Raw genomic sequence first — 12,327 nt, forward strand, 5'->3', positions numbered from 1 at the left:
CTGAAAAAATTGCCCTTTTGTCTGCAAATAGTTATCATGAACTTCTCACTTAGGTAGCCCTGGTTCAAATCCTGGATTTATCACTTAATAGCTCTCTAACCTTAAGTATATTAGTTAACTCCTTTGACTTTTAGTTTCCTGTGTCTAGGAAAGGTTGGGATTTAACATTTTTGTGCTTCTTCAAGAAAGTGAAAAGATAACCCACAGAGTGGGAGAAAAATTCCCAAATCATATATCTGATAAGGAACTTATATAAAAAATACATAAAGAGTTACCCGTATGAGCTAGAAATGAAAAATTATGTCAACACAAAAACTTGTACATGAATGTTTATAGCGGCATTATTAATAATAGCCAAAAAGCGGGAGCAGCTCAAATATTCATTGAGGATGAATGGGTAAATAAAATGTTATATATCTATACAAAGAAATAATATTTGGTAACAAAGAAATGAAGCCCTGATTCATACTACAAGATGGGTGAACCTTGAAAACTGGTGAAAGAAACCAGTCCCAAAGGACCACATATTATATAATTCTGTTTATATGAATTATTCAGGCAAACTCATAGATAAAAAGTAAAAGAGTGTTGCCTAGGGTTGTAGGAGTCAGTGAATGGGATTAGGGAATGATGGCTAAGAGGTGTGGAGTTTCTTTTTTACTTTTTATTGGTGTATAGTTGCTTTACAATGTTGTGTTAGTTTCTGTTGTACACAAAGTGAATCAGCTAAAGATGCACATATATGCCCTCTTTCTTGATTTCCTTCTCATATGGCCACCACAGAGCAGTGAGTAGAGTTCTCTGTGCCATACAGTAGTTTCTCAGGGATTTCCTTTTGGGTAATGAGAATGTTCTAAAATTGATTGTGGGGATGGTTCTCCAGCTCTGCAAACATATTGACCGATTGAATTTTACACTCTGAGTGAATTTTATAGTATGTGAATATTATCTCAGTAAAACTCTGTTTGAAAAAGAAACAGCTGATGGAGCCATTTAGACATCATTGGAAACTGAGGGGATGACCTTATGTATTGAATGGGGAGGTAGAGATCTAGATATTGTTATAGCCTTGGTTCTGTCATAAATTGGCTGCCTGGTTTGGGTCAGGTATTGTCTGTGAACTTAAGTACCTTCATCTAAAATATTACAGCCACACAGATATGGGGACCACACTAGTGATACCGTAGCAGGGAGAAGGAAGAGGGAAGAGGGTTGTTATGGGATTATATGAAATCATGTATGTGAAACATTTGAAAATCATAAAGTACTATAGAATTTAAATAATCTTTCATTCAATAAAAAGTAATCAAAAAATAAAAAATCAGTCAAGTTGAAATACAGTCTCTTACAGTTTTGAAATCCTGTAATTATATAAATGAGGTATAAATATGAAGTTAGATCAGGTTGTATATTATGGGAAACAAAACTAGGCCATTGTGAAGTATTTTGATCAGCAATAAAGCTGTAGATGCAGAGGTTCTTCTAGAAATCCTTGTTGAGTAACCCTAGGCCAAGTCTGGTCTGAAAATAAAACTCGTAGCTCAAGATCAAAGCATATAAGTTTTCCAGAAGTTCAAAGCATAGAGGCAGAAAGCATATAGTTATGAGAAGTTCTTGTGAAATGATATAGTGGCCTCTTTTTCACTCCCTAGTTTTGGATTTTCTATACATACCCTGAACACATAGATTTTACTCCTTTGCGTTAATACTTTGCTGTGCTCTGCTTAGTCACTCAGTCATGTTCAACTCTTTGTGACCCTTTGGACTGTAGCCCACGAGGCTCCTCTGTCCATCGGGATTCTCCAGGCCAGAATACTGGAGTGGGCTGTCATGCCCTCCTCCAAGGGATCTTCCCAGCCCAGGGATCGAACCCAGGTCCCTTGCATTACAGGCAGATTCTTTACCATCTGAGCCACCGGGAAGCCCTATTAGATGGCTGTAATTAATGCATACATCAAAATGAAATAAATGAATTTTTTTTTCTTTGTTTGGAAATTTTATTCAGCTTGATTTCATTCAACCAATAGGCATTTGTTGACCTGCTCTTTGTGCTTAACTTAATCCTAGAAGGATCCATAGCAGTGTTGGCAGTCTTTGCAGTAGTATGCTTTTCATAAATTATTTGAAACTTTATACCTGTTACACAGAGTAATGAGCTATAATTGAATTTAGAGAACCTGAATTGAGTCCTACCTCTAACATTTATTAAATCTGTGATTTTTTTTTAAGTCCTTTTACCTGTTTATTTTAATCCCTGTATCCTTAACTGTAATGTGGGAATAATTATAATTCCCAGTCATCCCATATTATGAGTAGGCTATTGTCATTTCATGGATGTAAAAGCATTTTTTAAACTGTAAAACACTACAGAAATATGATTTTTTTAAAAGGGAAACCTCATTTCCTGTTTGATCTGGTATCTATAACAACTCATTTTCAGTTGGAGAGGCTAAAGCTTAGAGAAAAGTAAATTGATCAAAGTCTTACAGCTGGAAGGTGGAAGGAATGAGTGTGAAACTAAATCTTTGTAAAGTATCTACCACGTCACAGAATACTATCTGTTAACTGTTCCCAACCCAGATTACACATCTGACTCATTCATGGTTCTTTTTTGAAATACTGATGCTTGGGTCCTACCCATACTTTTGGAGCCAAAATTTCCATAGAGGAGCCTGGCAGGCTATAGTCCATAGGGTTGCAAAAAGTTGGACACAACTGAAGCGACTGAGCAGGCACACAGTCTTGGGGTCTAACGGGATTTGGAAAAGAGAAAGAAGAGTTCTCGGTGGGCTGCCTTAGTGGTTGAGACTTGAGCTGGCAATGGGTAAAATGTCTATAGTCATTACCTAATGCTGACCTCCAACATAGCTTTAGTGTGTGCCTGGAGGGATGCATAAATGATTGTGAGAAGCTGTAATTGAGGGCCTGTGATAGGTGGTGCTGAGTTGTAGAATTCCATGTGGGAAAGTCTGGTTCCTGTGGTTAGGATCTGGAGCCTTTGGTTTATTCTAAGAAGTTCTTCAGCATTTAGTTTGGAATTTTTTTCTGGCTGCATTTTCACAACCAAAGTGGAATTCTCCAAGCTTGGGAAGAGTTTAGCTAAGTTAATTTTAAAACTGGACTACATCAGTGTTTATCTCTCCAAGTTTGGAGTGTTTTACTGCCTTGAGCTCAGATTGGCTCAGCTGAACCCAAGAGAGGGGCTTCTTAAAAATAAATCTTAAAAAAAAAAAGTCAATGCTTTGTACTGGAACTTGGATAGCTGTACTGCAACTTGGGATTTTGCAGTGTCAGCCTTATTTCCCATGCTACCGGGAAGTCAAATGGAATTAGCCAAAGATAGGCTTAATATTAATATTAGGATGGATGGGGTTGCAGACTTATTTTTCCACTTTATTTCTTTAAGTCTGTAATCTCTGGTTTCATGAAATCAGGTGATTCTTTTTCCTCAGTCACAATTTCTCTGTCTTAATGAGTGGGTGGGTAAATCCTACTCTGACACTTTCCTTTATTAATAATAATTCATGTTTGTAAAGCTCTTTAGCTTTTATAAAGCACATGCATTCTCTTTATCTTAGTTGATCCTTAAAATAATAATAGTAATAAATGTAGAAATAACAAAGAGTACTAATACAATAGTAATAAGCATAACATTTGTTGTTATTCAGTCGGTCAGTTGTGTCTGACTCTTTGCGACCCCACGGATTACAGCACACCAGGCTCCTCTGTCCTCTACTGTCTTCCAGAGTGTGCTCAGATTCATGTCCATTAAGTTGGTGATGCTATCTAACATCTCATCTTCTGCTGCCCTCTTCTTTTGCCTTCAATCTTTTCCATCATTGGGATCTTTTCCATTGAGTCAGCTCTTTGCATCAGGTGACCAAAGTATTGGAGCTTCAGTATCAGTCCATTCAATGAATATTTGGGGTTGATTTCCTTTAGGATTGATTGGTTTGATCTCCTTGCTGTCCAGGGGACTCTCAAGAGTCTTTTCCAGCACTGCAATTTTAGACCATCAGTTCTTTGGCTCACTTATTATATTAGGAGCTTTGATGGTTGGAAATATACCAGTTTTTCATGGAGATAAGTGTTACACTTCGTAGACAGCAAACTGAGGTAGTTCAATTTAAATAACTTAACCAAGGTCTAGTTAGGAGTGGCTGATGTGAGATTGTAGCTCTTCTCTATGATTCCAGGGACCTTTCCACTCTACAGCTGTGATAACTTTTGTGCTCAGAGAGTCGACTTGCCCAAGTTCATATGACATATAGTTGCATGGAGTTTGGCATTTGACATATTGTCTCGACTTCTGGACTGGCTCTTTAGTTGTTCTAAGTCCTCAGACACCAATGTACTGTTTGAAGGCTCCCATCCTATAGATGTTTAGACTAATGCCTTTGGTAGAACTGATTTGGTTAGTTCTTTTAACTCATTTTAAAACAAATTTGCATTTAATGACATCCATTCATATTAACTTAGTCTGCAATATAGGGAAGGCACAGTGCATGTAGAAGAAGCTATGTTGGAGTTTGGGCCCTTGAGGTTATTACCATTGACCATCCCTGACTTTGTGACCTTTGGCTCTACCTTTCTTCCTCTCGATTATCTAACCTGTGAATGTGAAATCGCTCAGTCGTGTCTGACTTTTTGTGACCCAATGGACTGTGGCCTACCAGGCTCCTCCATCCATGGAATTTTCCAGGCAAATGTGCTGAAGTGGGTTGTCATTTCCTTCTCCAGCGGATCTTCCTGACCCAGGGATCAAACCTGGGTCTCCTGCATTGCAGGTAGGCACTTTGTCATCTGAGCCACGTGGGAAATCAACCTGTAGTACGGGTACATAATAATATTTATCCCTTAGAGTTGTTGAATGGATTATTATTATTTTTAAAATATTTATTTATTTATTTGTCTGCATTGGATCTTAGTTGTGGCATGTAGGATCTAGTTCCCTGACCAGGGATGGGACCCGGGGCCTCTGCATTGGGAGCAGAGAGTCTTAGACACTGGACCACCAGGGAAGTCCCTGATTGGGTTATTAATACTAAAGATTCAAACTGAAGCTTTATTAACAGTTGGTAGTAATTTTGTGGCTATTATTGCTTGCTGTCATGGTTTTCTGTTGAAATCTGTGATTAACACCTAAAAGTTGTTTGAGATGTACAAAATAACAACTCTTAATGAGGTTCCTCCAAGAATGAATTGAAGAGTGGTCCTGGAAAATACCTTTCTCTTTTTGTATGTAGGCTATATTTCCAGTTGGTTTAGACAGGGCTGTTGGAGGGGGCCACATTAAAAAATTTTGTGTACTAGGACTAAGCAGACCCAAGGAAAGGTTTCCCAAGAAGTTCTCAAGAGTTCTCTGTAATGTCAGAAGCAGAACTCTAAGCTCTGGACATGGGCCTAGATCTCTGGAACAAGTACTCAATATTTGAAGCTGAGGCCAAAATGATAAGCCTCTTGAAACTAATCTCAGATATTCTTTATATGTTCAAGTGTTAAGTGATTTCATTTCCCAGGGGTTCTTTTCTATAGACTATTCATCGTGTGAACCACTCTCTTTGTTTCCATTACCAAGGTTCCTTTTGACATTCTCTGCCTGTGATGGATATATTATATGGCATATTAATAACATATCATAGAAATAGTATATAAAAATATTAGATCTGGAAAACCTAAGTAAAACATAAAAATAATGTAAAAGTGTTCTTCCCTACAATCTTTTAACTGACTAGATCAGGAGAAATTTAGGAACAGAAAGCAATTCTAAAGCCTTGCAACCTGTCCAGTGCATTCTAGCTATGAGTAAGACAGATGGACTTATGTCATAAATGAATGCTTAATTTGGGCCATAGCAAGCCCTTCCCTTTCACAAAGCATCTGCTTCTGGAAGGAAAATTGCCAAATGTAAAAATAGCTTAAACCCTAGCAGTTGGAATGTAGACAAATGGTTCTCTTAAGATACTAAGGGAAGAACCCGTGGAATCAGACCTGGGTTCAAATTCATCTCTTACTAGCTGTATAAGCTTGAGCAAATTATTTAACTGCTTTTAAGTTTCCTCATCTGTAAAATGACAGTAGTAATAATATATCCCATAGGATTATGACAATTAAGGAAAATCTTCTAGTATCTTATATGTGGTTAACTCTTTAATGTTATTTCTCCTCTTCATAAGAGAGGAAGTTTTCTTGATGCAGCTTGAAATTGTTTAGAGGGGGTAAAGTAGTAGAAAAGGGCCTTGGCTCTGAAGCCACATTTTTTAAAATTTAAATTACTTCCATAACTGTAGACAAGTCCGTATTTCAATTTCATAGTCTCCAAGTAAAAATTGATTCTCAGGATTGTGGTGATTATATGAGATGATATATATAAAGTACCTATTAAAACTGTGGGATACTGTGTCAGGAAGAGATGTAGTTACAGGGCTTTGAGCGTGCTGATCTTTCTGTTTTCATAGACATTTGGAATGTAGGAGCTGGAAGGGCACTTAAGATCATCTAGTTTATTGTCTACATTTTTCAGATGAGAAAGATGACAACCTGGACTACGTGATGTAGTAGAGGCAAAACTGGCCTGGATTTTTTAGACCTTTTTGTCCTCTCCTTCCCTAGCTCCCACCTCGGCCAAAAGCTGCCTTTCTTTAGGGTTGTATTGGGTCTATTGGAGGCATTAGGACTTCATAATATCTTTTGGCCAGTGTGTTGAGCTACCACAGAACAGCATTTTAAAACAGGATTGTGTACTTCAGGTCAGAGCTGGTCAAAATGAAACATATAATCCTGCCCTGGAGAGAATTTGCATGTCTTAGGCAGATTCCTTAGATTCCTTGCCAGGTTGAGTTAGGTGTCTGATCATTTGTTCCTTTCTTCACTTAGTGTCTGAGCACCTGTTTTATGCCTGGCTTTTAGCTGATGGGGATTCATGATAAGTTGGACATGATCCCTGCACTTAGAACTGAGTCTGCTTAGAAAAATAAACTCTGAAAGTAGGCAATAACTATCATGGATGTGGGAACAGAGGGGAAGGTGAACACCCCAGTGCAGAGATGAGAAAAGACTTCACAGAAGAGATGACCTTTAAGCTGAGACCTGACAAGGATAAAGGAAAGGGTTTGTGTGGTGGTGTGGCAAGGGAAGGGAAAAGGAAAGACAGGATTTAAAGGCAAAGAGAGTGATTAGAGAAAAAGTGAAGAGGTGTGGAAGAGCACATTATGTGCTAATGGTGGACCATTACTACTGGTATTTGGTGTAGACTGTATGAAACCTAAGTACAAGCATGCCTTGGAGATGCTGTGGGTTTAGTTCTGACTACCCCAGTAGAGTGAGCATCACGTGAATTTTTCTGATTTCCAAGTGAATATAAAAGTTATGTTTACACTATACTGTGGTGTATTAAGTAGATATCTATTTTAAAATAAACAGGGTTGCTGCTGCTGCTGCTAAGTCACTTCAGTCATGTCCAACTCTGTGTGACCCCAGAGACGGCAGCCCACCAGGGTCCCTCATCCCTGGGATTCTCCAGGCAAGAACACTGGAGTGGGTTGCCATTTCCTTCTCCAATACATGAAAGTGAAAAGTGAAAGTGAAGTTGCTCAGTCGTGTCCGACTCTTTGTGACCCCATGGACTGCAGCCTACCAGGCTCTTCTGTCCATGGGGTTTGCCAGGCAAGAGTACTGGAGTGGGGTGCCATTGCCTTCTCCAAATAAACAGTGTACATACCTTAATTGAAAAATACTTTAATCACTAAAATATGTTAACCATCATCTGGTAATGCAAAGTTGCCACAAATTGTCAGTTTGTGAAGTATAGTAACTCCAAGCATAGTAAAAGAAGGTTTTCCTGTAGTGGGAGATAAAGTAGAGGATATAAGTCTGTAGAGCAGAGTTCTCAAAATCTTTATTTAAAAGTTTATTTTTTATAGAAGTTTTAGTTTCACAGCAATATTGAGTGGAAAGTACACAGATTTCCTGTAAACACTCTGCCCCCACATATGCACATCTAACCTCACTACTAACATCTCGTCCTTGAGTGGTACATTTGTTACAATAGATGAACCTACATCAGCACATCATATTCACTTTACATCCATATTTTACATTAGACTTCACTGTTGGTATTGTGAATGTGAGTTGAATAAATATATATATGCATATGTATCAGTTCAGTTCAGTTCAGTCGCTCAGTCGTGTCCAACTCTTTGCAACCCCATGAATCACAGCACGCCAGGCCTCCATGTCCATCACCAATTCCTGGAGTTCACTCGGATTCACGTCCATCGAGTCCGTGATGCCATCCAGCCGTCTCATCCTCTGTCGTCTCCTTCTCCTCCTGCCCCCAATCCCTCCCAGCATCAAAGTCTTTTCCAATGAGTCAACTCTTTGCATGAGGTGGCCTACACACTCACAAATATCCACTATTATGCTGCTGCTGCTGCTGCTAGGTCGCTTCGGTTGTATCCGACTCTGTGCGACCCCACGGACGGCTTCCTACTAGGCTCCTCTGTCCCTGGGATTCTCCAGGCAAGAACATTGGAGTGGGTTGCCATTTCCTTCTCCAATGCGTGAAAGTGAAGTCGCTCAGTTGTGTGTGAATCTTAGCAATCCCATGGACTGCAGCCTACCAGGCTCCTCCATCCATGGGATTTTCCAAGCAAGAGTACTGGAGTGGGGTGCCATTGCCTTCTCCGTATCCACTATTATAGATCATGCAAAATATTTTCATCACCCTAAAATTTCTCTGTGCTCTGGTTATTCATCCTTCTTCCACTCTCATCTCTGGCGACCACTGATCTTTATACTGTCTCCATAGTTTTGCCTTTTCAGATGTCAGATAGTTGGAATCATGTAGTATGTAGTCTTTTCAGATTGGTTTCTTTCACCTAGTAGTGTGTATTTAAGGTTCCTCATTATCTTTTCATGGCTTGATAGCTCATTTCTTCTTAGTGCTGAAAAATATTCCATTTTCTGGATGTGTCACAGTTTATCCATTCACCTACTGAAGGACATCTTGGTTGTTTCCAAGTTTTGGCAATTATGAATAAAGCTGCTGCAGACATCCATGTGCAAGTTTTTGTGTGAATAAGTTATCATTTCCTTTGGGTAAATAATGGAGGAGCACGAATGCTGGATTAAGAATATGTTTAATTTTTTGAAAAACTGCCAACCTTTCTTCCAAAGTGACTGAACCATTTTGCATTCCCAGTTCTAATGAATGAAAATTCTTGTTATTCCATATTCTTGTTAACATTTGTTGTTGTCAGTTTTGGATTTTGGCATTCTAGTAGGTGTGTAGGGGTTTTTATTGTTTTAATTTCAGTTCCCTAATGAAATATGATGCTGAGTATCTTTTCTGTCTGTATATCTTCTTTGGTGAGGTGTCTCTTCATGTCTTTTGCCTATGTCCTTAATCGGTTTGTTTTCTTATTATTGAATTGTGTGTGTGTGTGAAATTATAGTTTTTATTGGGTTGGCCAAAAATTCATTTGCATTTTTCTGTAAGATGGTGAGGAAAGCCTGAATGAAAATTTTTTCCAACTCAGTATTTTATTAAAAAGTTTTTTTTTGAGGTTGGTTAACAATGCTGTGCTAGTTTTAGGTATATAGCAAAGTGAATCTGACTTGCATATACCCACTCTTTTTTGAATTCTTTTCCCATGTGGGCCATTATTGATTATTGAGTAGGTGCTATACTGTAGGTCCTCATTATCTATTTTATATATAGTAGGAGTGACAGAATACAAAGGCTTTGGGGCTGGAAGCCTGAAGACCTCAATCTGAAGGCCCCAGATCTGCTGCTAACTTGCTCTGTACCTTGGAAAGGCTGCTTAACTTCTTGAAACTTCTGGTTTCTTCTGTCAGATGGGCACTAGTATCACTATCCTACTTGTTACACAGTTGCATTGAGGCTCCAATGGACTAGGCCTAGCTAATACCAAGACCGGAAATTCTTTTTAGTTGGGAGAGGGCTATATTAATTTGCTAGTGCTGCTGCAACAAATTACCCCAAACAAGGAGCTTAAACAAGAAATTTATTGTTTCAGTTTTGGAGGCTGGAAGTCTAAGATGAAGGTGTTTGTAGGGTTGGTTCCTTCTGAGAGCTGTGAGGAAAAATTTGTTGGGCTTGAAGAAGTACTGCTCTGATCTCTGCATTTATCTCCTCCTGTGTGCATTTGTCTCCAAATATCGCCTTTTTATAAGGACATGGTCAGGATTAGGGATTGAACCTACTTCAGTATGAACTAATCATATTTTAAATAATTATATCTGCAATGGTTCTGTTTGCAAATAAGATCATACTATGAGGTACTGGGAGTTAGAATATATGAATTTGGGGGGAACACAAGAGTATGACAAGGGCACAATAACTCTGTAAATATTGAAGCTTTTTGTGCCAGATCAGCAGAACACCTGCTTGATGCAGCACCCTTGATGATTACGAATATTTGGACTTAATGATTCTTTGAGGCCCTGGCCTAGGGAGGCAGCATAGAATAGTGGTTTAGAACTTAGGGTCTGGGCCAGACTGCCTGGATCTGAGTCTGACTGCTGCTGTTACTAACCATTTGATCTTGGGCAAATAACTTACTCTCTATGCTTCAGCATCTTTATCTGTAAAGTAAGGATGATAGTACCTAACTAATAAGTTTGCTGTGAGGCCACAGTGAATATTAATACATATGAAGAACTTGAATTAATACATAAGATACAGAGATATATTTTACAGTGCAGGGCATATAGCCAATATTTTATAACAACTTTAAATGGAGGATAGTTTATAGCAATATTGAATTACAGTGTTGGTCACCTGAAACTAATATTGTAAGTCAATTATAATAGAGAAAAGTAACTTGAGTCATTGCACTTAATTAATTATTAGATACTCATTTTAAGAAGCAATTTCTAAATCTAAAATTCCATAATGTGGAGAACCCTAAAGTGATCCGTAATCAAGAATCAAAAGGTAGAAGCAGGTTCTAGAAGCTCATAGAATGTAAGATGTCTGGGTTGGAAGGCTCTTTAGAGACCATTTACTTGAGTCTTCTCATTTTGCAGATGGGGAAACCAGGGTTCAGAAAAAGGAAGTTACTTGCCCTGGATCAACAGACTCATTAGTGGTAAAACCAGGACATTCTGATAAATGTTCTTTCTGCTCCTGCCTTACTTTAGTTCAATGAAAAATTAAACCTTTAATCATGAATTGAGCATCTGCTTCAATCTAGGTCTGGTTTTGGGCTTTGTAAATACACAGGTGAATTTGTATCATAGTCCTTGGCCTTTAAAAGAGCTTAGAGCTCAACAAAAGAGCTAAATAAATAAAGATATTTATAAATAAATAAAGAGCTAAATAAATAAATAAAGTCATATCCTTGTTTTTATCTCCTTTTTCCTGTTTCTCTTGCAGCAAATAAAAAGAAGGAGAAGGAACGGCCAGAGATTTCTCTTCCTTCAGATTTTGAGCACACGATTCACGTTGGTTTTGATGCTGTCACAGGCGAGTTTACAGTAAGTTTTGGGTCACAGAAAGATGTTTGGTCTTTGCACCTGCTTGATGCAGCACCCTTGATGATTACAAATATTTGGACTTAATGATTCTTTGAGGCCCTAGCCTAGGGAGGCAGCATAGAATAGTGGTTTAGAACTTAGGGCCTGGATTTGAGTCTGACTGCTGCTGTTACTAACCATTTGATCTTGGGTGAATAACAGTCTCTATGCTTCAGCATCTTTATCTGTAAAGTAAGGATGATAGTACCTAACTGATAAGTTTGCTGTGAGGCAAACTTGAATATTAATGAATATTAATACATATGAAGAACTTGAATTAATACATAAGATACAGAGATATATTTTCAGAGTTCTGGCTATGCACTGTTAGATTTAATCTTTTCCAGACTTCCTGATGCCTCTATCTTTGCCTGAGACCCTTATTACTATCTTCTCATGTTCTTGAGAGGGACTGTTTGTGCACCTCCAGAATTGTACCAGAGAAGCCTCTGCATCTCCGTTCCTTAAATAGACCTTGGCTAAGTGGCCTTTTGGCAGGGACTCTGTGCTGGGCATTGATGATCCAGAAACAAATCAGACAAGGTTCATGCTTTAAAGGAGTAATAGCCTGGTGAGGAGCAAACATCTCAAGAAGTTAACTGATACAGTAAGATGTCTTGTAAGAGAGGCCTGTGAGAAGCTCTGAGGGCAGAGAAGGGAATGACTAAACTCATCTTTAGCTGCTATCAGTTTTCAAAGTTAGTTCTTTTAAAAAAATTTTAAAAAATTGTTTTTATTTTATATTGGAGTTTTGCTCCTTAGAAGGAAAGCTGTGACAAACCTAGA

General features: G+C 38.4%; 1 protein-coding gene across 32 annotated transcripts in view; it reads left to right on the forward strand.

Moving 5' to 3' along the window:
• PAK1 (p21 (RAC1) activated kinase 1) overlaps positions 1 to 12,327 on the forward strand; it is a 160,997-nt gene that overhangs the window by 84,877 nt on the left and 63,793 nt on the right. For all 32 annotated transcript variants that reach the window (XM_069564927.1, XM_069564932.1, XM_070289444.1 and 29 more), the window contains one exon: positions 11,402 to 11,502. In XM_069564927.1, the coding sequence (XP_069421028.1) occupies positions 11,402 to 11,502 (101 nt within the window). The remainder of the gene's footprint in view (positions 1 to 11,401; positions 11,503 to 12,327) is intronic.

Source organism: Ovis canadensis, chromosome 21, assembly GCF_042477335.2.
Source record: "Ovis canadensis isolate MfBH-ARS-UI-01 breed Bighorn chromosome 21, ARS-UI_OviCan_v2, whole genome shotgun sequence".
Classification (NCBI taxonomy): Eukaryota; Metazoa; Chordata; class Mammalia; order Artiodactyla; family Bovidae; genus Ovis; species Ovis canadensis.